Consider the following 10,688-nt stretch of genomic DNA (forward strand, 5'->3'; position numbering starts at 1 on the left):
GCGGAATCCTTGGAGTAAGACCAATTATGTTGTTTTTTGGCGATTTGCGTCGGTAACATAAAGTGAACACATTACTAAATTACTCTTTTACTGAACTTATTTCGAAGCCAAAATTAGAAATTCAATCTTCCATCACTTGAGTATGTGTGTCCTTAGATGACAAAGTGAAGCTTCATCCAGTCAGTTGACCAGCTCGACTGCTCTATGTTCCCGGTGCTATTTTTAAAGTTTCTCTAAACTCATCCATGTGTGTTTTTAGGTGAATGATTTCATTCTTATATCAGTGCATACAGTAGGGAGCAGATTCTTTCGATGGAGAAGGGAATTCTGAATAGGCTGGAGTGGGACTTAACTGTTCCTATAGTATACATGTTCTTTGTTCATTTTCTGAAGGTAGCAACCTTGGGCAACAAAGTTGAGAAAGAGGTAAATAATTTTTTTCTTTTATGGTTGTCGTAAACCAATCATAATTCATCAGGCTTTTGCGAGCTTACATTTTCTCTGGTCTTGTGGAATGCAGATGGAGGACATGGCCTTCTTCTTTGCTGAATTGGCGCTGATGCAATACGGATACGGCTTGGTGACACGTCTGCCTTCTCTGGTTGCTGCTTCTGCTGTCTACGCGATCAGGCTCACTGTCAAGAGAGCTCCCTCTGGACCGACGCCCTCAAGCACCACACTGTTGTGTACCAGGTGCTCGGAGGAGCGACCCGCAAAGGGCAGCGGCAGCTGGTCTTCACCTGTTGGTTCAGTGCCGGCTGGAGGGCAGCCAAGAGCAGGTTAGTATAACACTATAGCCTACCGTGTAGTTTAATGACACATATTTCTATCTGCCTCAAATGCACCTGGGTGGCCAAACCTAGCTTGAGATACATCATACATGATCTTTGTCAAGCATCGTTCTGACTTCCAAGTGATTAACCATGCACAAGAACAAATAGATGCTGATCCTTCACATGTTCCTGTTGTTCTTATAGAAAAACATGGCATGGTTGTTCCACAGCATAGTTCCAACAAGGATTTGGCTTCGAATGCTTCTGAACAAAAAGATACTGTTGTGCTACCTAAACTACAAGGAGAGTCTCTGGTACCCAAAAGTAGTGCTGGTAAAAAAGTGGGCGCATCTTGCGAGCTGTCATTTTTGTGCATGGTTTTCAGGCAAGTTACATTCGTCTCATTTATGTTTGACACTGGCGTCCTTCAGGTGCCGGGGCGGCTACTCGGGCTACCTCAGCACCATGGCGGCGGCTTCGTCGTCGTCAGCAGGCAGCTTCGACGGGCTCATGAACACGGTCATCAAGAAGAAGCTCGGCATCATCCCAAAGGATCTCAAGTAGGCTGGCCGCCATGCTTGGCTTTCCACAAATTTATATTGCTGAGACTGAGAGAGGGAGCGAACCATTATCGTCGACGGAATACCATGCACAAGAACGGTCAAGCTGGTTAGGAATGACTAGAATGTATGTGTGCCTGCAGGTGGGGCGAGCAGTCAGACGACGTGTTCGATGCTCTGGCTGGAGACTTCATGAAGCCCAGGATACAGGAGGTGGACCAGCTCCTCAAGCTCGGCGTCAATGTCACCGTCTACAGCGGACAGGTATTATGACTGATTGAACCAAACAAACTCACTGAACGAGTGACTGACGAAACTGATCCATGGTTGGCATTACCACCACAAGCTTGCCTGTTTGATCTGCTCTGCTTTTTCTTGGACATATGGATCTCCTTGTTGTTTGCAAATAAAATAACTTGGCCATTAGATAGTACTAACAAGTCTTTCTTTCTTTCTCTCTCTCTCTTGCAGCTCGACCTCATCTGCGCGACCAAAGGCACCATGGACTGGGTTCAGAAGCTCAAGTAAGTGTAGTCTCTCTGATCTCACACGCACAATGTGCACTCTGTCTAGCAGCTAGCTCTGGTCACAATTCACAACACAAGTGGCCTAGCCTCCTAGCTTACTGATCCGATGCCTCCTACTGCTGCTGCTGCTTTTGTCATCCATCAGGTGGGACGACCTCAACAGTTTCCTGAGCTCTCCTAGAACGCCCATCTACTGCAACAAGGAGGGGCAGTCCGGCACCCAGGCCTTCGTCAAGTTCTACAAGAACCTCAACTTCTACTGGATACTCGAAGCCGGACACATGGTAATTAACGAATGGTAACCCACGCACCCCTTTGTTTTGGTTGTTGCATTAGCACTCACATATATATCGCCGTGACCAAGCTGAGAAGGTGACGCGCCATCCACCCTGATGCATACTCACTCGTCCAGTGAGTGCATAAGCTGGAAAGAGTGTGCATTCATGCAGTTGGTGAGATATAGCTTCTTCGTGCCCACGTGCACCAGAAACGCTCCATGCATCTGCCTGTTGCTCCATTCATGATTCCCTCTCCTCTCTCAATGAAGAGAGACAAGACTCCGGCCACAGGCCAGCTGGGCACACACATGCACCAACAGTGATATGTAGACAGACAGATTCCTAGATTGTAGGCAGCTAGCTAGGACAACATCAGGCAGGGAACTGCTTCGCTGTCTTCTTGAATGTCTTTATATAGACTGGACTTATTAGGACTAATTTGGTGAACAGGGGAATGGAGGAGCTTATGGGAAAGGAATCTCCTCGCTCTTCAATTTTGATTCCTTCTTCATAGATCTCCCTAATGGACGCCCATTTCCTCCACTATTCAACTTTAAGCAGGAAGTAAGTGATTCTAGGACAGAAATGTTTCCCATTGTGTCCCTAATTATTAGTCCTTTTTGAAATCTTGATTACATATGAAAAATTATGTCAATTGGCCACAGGAAAATAGTGTTAATACATTCACTGTATACTTCATTTTGGTGGCATTTTACTGACACACGAATACATGATATGCATTAGTGGTAAAATCACATGCACCGAACATGTCTTGCAATGTTATATGTTGCCTGTTATGCATTGTGCCCTGCTTTTTTGCAACAGCATGGTTCATTATATATGAGTGCTGCTTTCTTTCTAGATAGCATGCCTGAATGAACACACTGCTAGCATAGTAGGCCAATTCTTCAGGTGGTGATAGCTATTGGTGGCATTCATGGGGCCTGCATTGTACAGTTTGGGTAAATGGTAGGGTGGGTGATGTCGAAGCCACAAGGGGGATGAGAGATGGGTTGTTGGTAACATGACTATCTGAAAATAAGCGCTTTGGCTTTTTTAAGGGGGTGTTTGGTTTCTTTAGTTGCCCTACTAAACTTTAGAGACTAAACTTTAGTCCCTAGAGTTTCTCTTTGCAAGGATTCATTTAATTATACCGTTTGGCAATTTAGGGACTAAAAGTGACTAAAATTTAGATACTAAAGTTTAGGAGGTGGGAACCAAACACCCCCAAGGCCTTGTTCGACTGTGTCTGGATTGGAGTGGATTGAGGGGGATTAATAAATCCCCTTCTATTCAATTTTGACTAGAGAGGGATTTAATCCCCTCCAACCCCCTTCGATCCAAACGCAACCGAACAAGCCCTAAGTGTGTTGGGCTGTGGCTGTAAGTTTACAGCTAGATTATGCACAAGAACCAAAAAACTTTGTGGGAAATAAAGTGGACCATATATTATTAGTGAAGAGATAACTACTCTATGGATGAAGTGCAAAGATCCATACAACCAGTAACAGGCTATATTATTAGCCTTGTTCTTAGATAAGGTGTATATATAAGTTGTATGAAATGGAGGCGGCTAGGGTTATTAACATGGGGAAGGAGGAGTAGGCACTGTTGGAACAAGGAAACAGCCTCATCTCCCCAATATGACTCCCCACCACAATCCAATCCCGGCCGCCCTTCATTTCGTGAAGGCAGTTAAACTCAGTGGCGCGGTCACGTGTGTCTTGCATGATTACTTCCTTATAATCTCGACTGATGCTTTCCTTTAAACCGCATAGGTCCCTGAGCTATATAATCAAATTTGTTGTGTTCCTTTGCAACTAGCAAACGCACCACCGGAGCTTGTCAGCAGGCTATTACCAGAGCATGCTCAACGGCATTCAGGATTCGGTTCCTTATTTGGGAGTGGACCGTAGCCCGTAGGAAAATCTCGTTCTAATGTTGGGCTGTTGTACGCTGTCAGAGGGCAATCTGCATATCCCAAATCTAAGTTTTAGAACCTGACCATCTTGTCGAAAAGTTGCCAGCCTTAGAAAAAACCGAGGTGGCCTCTTGTGTCCATGTTCTGCCAGTAGCGGCACATTTCTGGGGGGATGGTTAGGTGTATTGTTAAGCACAGAGGGTAACTGACTGAGCTAATGTATTTTCACGTTTCATGTCTGTATCGAACTTGTACCTGTGTACTCTGTACCAATCACAACTGATGTAATCATGTAAATGCTTCTAAACTACTTCAAGCTATCATGTTGGCCAATTCACAATTTTACAGTACACCAAACGCCCCAATCATTTCATTCTTGTTTTTTAGGTTAGTGTGTTGGTTTGAAGACGAGGAATGGAGTGATTTATATCGGTTTTTTATGATGGAATCATGGAATCAATGTTTGTAGGGGATGGAACCAAACCATCCGTGTTGCATGGTTTTAGGGACGAAATTGTTCATGTCCTATTTTTGTTTCAATGGGTCAATGTTATGTTTCATGATTTTAGGGATGGAATCATTCATGTCCTGTGTTTGGTTGGTGAGTCTTTTTCCTACGTGTCATTATCTCTATACTATCTATTACGTCAATAGTGTAGATGACGGCACTACCATGACTTTACCCTCCCCAGACCCCACCGGCAGATATGCGGCCCGTCGCGACATCTATTGGTCATTCCAGTCTCAAGGCCTAAGCATGGCGGCCTTGCATCGGATGCCCAAGCCCAACATAACTAGCTTCAGTTCAGTACACCTGGTAGCTCGATAGCCCGACAATAATTAGCAACAACGACATACACGTAGAAGCGGCAGTTGAGTTTAAGTGCAGAAACAACCCAGCTCCAGCAGTGTGTAGCTAGCAGCAAGTCTCCCGAGCAGCGCAATAGATTTTTTATTGCCTCTCACTTACAAGTATAGTTGTAGTATCTGTTCATGTATGCACACACTCACACCAAAACGCACACCAACTCTCCCCTAGCGTACACAAGCAGACCATGACTCCACCCTCCCCTAAGCCCGCGCACACTCGCCAACACCTGTGTCACCTCTCGCACCCTCCGCACGACACGCCCCAACTAGCCTCTCGCTTCTCGCATTCACGCCGATTGGCTCTCGCAACGAATTGCCTTCGCCCGCATACCATGACCTCCACGCCAGTTGCCAGTTTTCACGCCATCCGCAACATCTATGCCATGTCAGTCGTCGCATCCCACCCGCCCACTCCACAACATACTCTCGCCCGCTTCTCCACCCGCACCAAAACGCACACCAACTCACCTCTACCGTACACAAGCAGACCATGACTCCACCCCTAGGCCCGCGCACGCTCGCCAACACCCGTGTCGCCTCCCGCACCCTCTGCACGACATGCCCCAGCCAGGCTCCCGCTTCTCGCGTTCGCGCCGATTGGCTCTCACAACGAACTGCCTCCGCCAGCAAACCATGACCTCCACGCCAGTCGCCCTTCTTCACGCCATCTGCAACCTCCATGCCATGTCAGTCGTCGCGTCCCACTCGCCCACTCCACAACAGACTCCCGCCCGCTTCTCCACCCGCAAGAAGGAGGGTGCCCACTTAGATAAGGTTGCATCGGCTTCTCCCGTAGCTGCCACTGCCGAATGGCGATTGGTTCCAATAATTGGTGGGAGATTTGCTCACTAACCTAACCGGCCAACAACTCACGATCGAGTATTCGAGTGTTATCCCGCTAGACGCTCGTCCACAAGCTCGATGATGCCTAGATGAAGCTGACGCTGAGGTTCCGCCTCGCCGCCACCCCCGCAACGCCGTCATCGGCCTCAGGTCCGGATTTGGACCCGCAACAGTAGCAGTAGCCACCGTTGTTCCCGACCACGAGGCACCATCACTGGCGATGGCGTCGCCGACCAACGGTGAGTCTCCCCGTGACGCCCAGATGAGGTTGACGTCGAGGTTCCACCTTACCACCCAAGTGATGTTTGTTATTTCATATATATGTTTCATACTAATTTTTTACTCCCGTGGCAACGCACGGGCACGAACCTAGTCAACTATTAAGGAAAAACAGTGTTATCTACTTATATTTTAGTTTCTTGCTTACGCATTATATAGTTATATCATGTTTAAATTTATTTTATGTACCTAGGTGCTCACACCGAACACTTAACTCATATGTGGTCACGCGCGCCCAGGCGCGCGGTAAACACTAGTATAACGAGTTCAAGGTTTTAGCAGCGACTGTATTCTCGCTCGCTGAACAGGATCGGTCAACGTTCGACTGTACAGTGCTGACATGCCCTAAGGATGGTCAATGTTATGTAGCAGCTTAGGATTAAAAAGAAATATGCAATTGATTTTCTGTGCCACAGATATTCTTCTACCAAATAAGAAAAATACTATATACATGTATTAACAGACAGGCACGATTCCTCTTCCTCAGCAGACAGAGGCCATCCCTGCCACGTCGCCATGGGCCAGGCTCTCCTAGAGAGAAGAAATAGCACCCAGACAACCACCTCCTCTAGCGGACGACATCGGGATAGAATTTCTCTTCTCTCTCCTTTTTTTTTCAAAAAAAAAACAAAAACAAAAACAAATGAAAATAAAACCCTCAATGCAGAACACCGAATTGCTTTGCTAAAGACGCATCCAGAGTTCCAGACATTGCTCCAAGACCGAACATCCAGTGATCCATGGCGCATGATCGGGATACTAATTACCGAATATATACAGAGAATCAAACGCTACCGGATGGACTCCATACTCGAACTCCAACGATGATCAGTTCAGAGTTTCTCGCCTCGACTTCCAAGTTCCAAGTTCCAAGCAGCCAACCACACATCATTGAGCAGAGGAACCAGACCACTCAGCTGTCCCTGGCCTCCTGCAGCATTTCCACCACCTTCTTCATCCGGGGCCGCTTCGCGGGGGCGCGCTCCGTGCACAGCATGGCGACCCTGAGCACGGCCAGCATCTGCCGGCGCCACGCGAACGACACGGCGCTCAGCCGCGGGTCCATGATCTGCTCCGGCGTCTCGCCCCTCGCCGGCGCCGCGTGCACCCACTTCACGAGGTCCACGCCCTCGCCGAACGCCTCGTCCACGGCGGGCAGCTTCGACGTCAGGATCTCCAGCAGCACCACCCCGAAGCTGTACACGTTGCCCGGCACCGTCACCCGCATCGTGTACGCATACTCTGCAAGTAATAAAGGAACCAGTTGCGGACTGTTCATGCCATGGTCGATCGGGGAGACGACATCCAAGAACTACCTACTGCCGCTGCCGGACAGAGTTCAGACCTGGAGGAATGTAGCCGAACGAGCCGGCGACCGCGCTGATGCTGGCCGTGCCCTTCGTCGGGTCCAGCAGCCTGGAGATCTCGACCTCGCCGAGCAGCGCGTTGTAGCGCGAGTCGAGGAACACGTTCCCCGAGCAGACGTCGAGGTGGACGGTGGCCACCTGGTGGAGGAACGCCAGCCCCTGGGCGACGTCGACGGCGATGGACAGCAGCCTGGGCCAGTCAGCCTTCCGCCTCTCGCCGTTGTCGTGCAGCAGCTGGAGCAGGGTGCCGTTCGCCAGGTGCTGGTGCAGCAGCAGCGCGACGTCGTCGTAGAGGACGTACCCGATGGGCCGGACCAGGTTCTCGTGGCCGATGTGGGCGAGGCGCTCCAGCTCGCGGACCACCTTCGTCCGCTGCTGGACGACCGCGCGGTCCACGGACTTGAGCTTCTTCACCGACACCACCGTGCCGGAGGGCATGACGGCTCTGTAGGTGGTGCTGAACGTCCCGTCGCCCACCTCGTTCTCGTCTTTGAACGTCGCCTTCACGCAGCTCTGGAAATCGATGGCCTGCTGCAGGCTCTCGACGAACACGGCCGAGGCCACCACCTGTGGGGCTGCTGCCGCCACCGCCACCTCCGCCGCCTTCTTCTTCGCCTCCTCCTCCTCCTTCTCCTGCCTCTCGCGCCACATGAACAACGCCACCAGCAACGACACCAGCGAGAAGATGAGCACGCAGGAACCAACGACTGCCAAGGCCACCCTGTAAGATATTCCCCTGTGGTCCGTCTCCGTTCCATAGCTGGAGCCATAGATTGATGATCCACAGTCTACGGTCAGCGGGTCGCCGCACAGCTCGGCATTGCCGGAGAAGCTGGAGGCCGCGCTCTTCTGGAACGGTCCGAACACCGGTATGGCGCCCGCGAGCCGGTTGTTCGACAGATTGACCTCGATCAAGCTAAGCATCCCTCTCATGTCGCCTGGGATCTGGCCGGATATCTCGTTGCGCGACAAGTCCAACACGACGAGCTTATCGAGCCGCCCGAGCTCGCGGGGCAGCGGCCCGGTGAAGTGGTTGGAGCTAAGGTTCAGCGCGATCTGCAGGCTCTTCACCTTGCCTATCTCGGCTGGGATTTCGCCGCTGAGGTTGTTGCTACCGAGCTGCAGCTCGAGCAGCCGGGTACAGCCCCCAATCCCTGCTGGGATGCCTCCGGAGAACTCGTTGTGGTCGAGCACAAGGAACTGCAGCCGTGACCCGTTGCAGATGTTCTCCGGCAAGTCGCCACGGAAAGCGTTGTAGCTCAGGTCCAGCTTGCTGAGGTTCCGGCACCGCAGGATCGATCTCGGGAACTCTCCGCCGAGGCCATTGCCGGAAACGATGAGCTCCTGCAGGCTCCTGAGCTCGCCGAGAACATCCGGCACCTCGCCGGCGAGGCGGTTGTACGCCAGGTTGAGCAGCGTCAAGTTGGCGCACTGCGCGAGCTGCGCGGGGATCCCGCCGGACAGGTCGTTCGTGCTGGCCTCGAAGTAGGTGAGGCTGGCGGCGTCCCCGACGGACGCCGGGATGGCGCCGGAGAGGAGGTTGTCACCGATGCGCACGTTGGAGAGGCCGCGGCACCGGCCGATGGTGTCCGGGATGGTGCCGTTGAGGCGGTTCAGGGTGAGGATGAGGACCTGCAGGTTGCCGCGCTCGAAGAGGCTGCTGGGGATGCTCCCTTCGAGCGAGTTGGAGTGGAGGTTGAGCACCTGGAGCTCCGACGAGAGCCCGAGCCCCGGCGGGATCGGGCCGGACAGCGCGTTCTCGTAGGCGGACAGCACGCGGAGGCCCGGCAGCCCCGCGAGCCAGCCGGGGAGGGCGCCGGTCAGGTTGTTGCCCGATATCTGCAGCTCCTGGAGCCCCTTGAGGCCCCTGAGCTCGTCGGGGATGGCGCCGGACAGCGCGTTGTTGGAGAGGTTCAGGAACCGGAGCCTCGACGCGCCGCCTAGCGCGGGCGGCACGGCGCCGGCGAGCGCGTTCATCGAGAGGTCGAGGAACTCGAGGCGGGTGAGCGCGCCGAGCGCCTGCGGGACTCCGCCGCTGAGCGAGTTGGCGGAGAGGTCGAGGCGTGCCAGCTCGCGGAGCTCGGCGGCGGCGGCGAAGTCCCCCCGGAGCCCACGGCGCGGCAGGTCGATCGCGGTCACCGCGCCGCCGCCGCCGGCGCAGGTGACGCCGCGCCACGCGCAGTGGTCCGCGCCCGGGCCCCAGCCCGGCGGCGCCAGGTCCCGCCGCAGCGCCTGCATTGCCGCGGCATCCCCGCCGCCGCCGGCTGTCCCGGCGCCGTCCACCGTCCCCGGCGCCGAGGAGCACGCCGAGAGGAGGGCCAAGAAGAGGAAGCTGCGGCGGTAGCAAGGGGTGGAGGAAGGCATTTGGGGGTGGGGATTCTTGGCCTGGGCCCTGGGGCGAGCCGGGGGCAAGGGAAGGCAGTGGTGGTGGTGGTGCCCAGGCCTGGCGTGTGCGTGTTCGTGCGCCTGCTTTTCTGTGTGGTTTTGGGTGGTAGCCTGGTATGGTAGGGGAGGAGCGGAGAGAGGGGGGCCCCCGCACACCACACGGCGACAGGGGCCGTGGCTGCTGCTGCTGCCGCCGCCGCTCGCTCCCACTCGCACTCCGTCGGGGAGAGAGAGAGAGGGAATGTGTTTCTGTGACTGAGAGAAAGAAAGTGGACGAGAGGAGAGAGGAAAGCCCGAAGGTGGTCTTCTTGCTCAACATATGGGTTGAAATTCTAGTACTACAGTAGTACTGAGAGAGTGTGCGAAAGGGCAGTGGATACCCCACCATGAGAGGCTAGGTGAACGCCACTGTTGTACACCGATGTCCGATAGCATATTGCGTTGAGGATTAGACTGCCTCCAGCAATACACGCTAAATGATTCTGTACTCTAAATTTAGAGTACGAAACGTTCTCTACGCCGTCCAACAAGGAACACTAAAAGGAACTCTAAAATATAGAGGACGTACGGCGAACACTAAACATAGAGGAGTCCTTACGCGCGCTATCCGTCTGCTCAGCACTGGGCCCGCTCTTCAATGTGGTCATCCGTCTGCAGCTACCTCTGCTGGCCAATTAATTCTATTCTTTTTTTGCGTGTAAATCTAATAGTAGCAGCACTTTTGCTAATTGGGATTATTAGATTAGTATTATCAGTTTATGTCCAATACATATATAGATATGTACGTAGACGGCGTTATGAAAAAACGATTAGTAATGTCGGTTGCAAAATGTAATTATTATAATTAGTTCCTAATTCATTTTTATAAAATTTCTAGAAATAAAT

At 52.5% G+C, this 10,688-nt stretch overlaps 2 protein-coding genes and 1 pseudogene across 2 annotated transcripts; 2 read left to right on the plus strand and 1 right to left on the minus strand.

The window, feature by feature from the left end:
- Positions 1-252: 252 nt before the first annotated feature.
- On the plus strand, positions 253-1,008 carry LOC103633759 (cyclin-B1-1-like; annotated as a pseudogene).
- Positions 1,009-1,238: 230 nt separating this feature from the next.
- Positions 1,239-3,017, plus strand: LOC103633760 (serine carboxypeptidase-like 51). Its single transcript, XM_008655450.1, has 5 exons — positions 1,239-1,333; positions 1,477-1,597; positions 1,805-1,857; positions 2,006-2,144; positions 2,964-3,017. The coding sequence occupies exons 1-5, from the start codon at positions 1,239-1,241 to the stop codon at positions 3,015-3,017; spliced, it is 462 nt and encodes a 153-aa protein (XP_008653672.1).
- Positions 3,018-6,713: 3,696 nt separating this feature from the next.
- On the minus strand, positions 6,714-10,077 carry LOC100280191 (uncharacterized). The gene is made up of 2 exons (NM_001367922.1): positions 7,397-10,077; positions 6,714-7,293 (listed from the first exon to the last, which is right to left on the minus strand). Exons 1-2 carry the CDS (start codon positions 9,780-9,782, stop codon positions 6,965-6,967), a joined length of 2,715 nt encoding a protein of 904 aa, NP_001354851.1. The 5' UTR covers positions 9,783-10,077; the 3' UTR covers positions 6,714-6,964.
- Between the last annotated feature and the right edge of the window lie 611 nt (positions 10,078-10,688).

The sequence above is a fragment of the Zea mays genome, chromosome 7, assembly GCF_902167145.1.
Source record: "Zea mays cultivar B73 chromosome 7, Zm-B73-REFERENCE-NAM-5.0, whole genome shotgun sequence".
NCBI lineage: Eukaryota > Viridiplantae > Streptophyta > Magnoliopsida > Poales > Poaceae > Zea > Zea mays.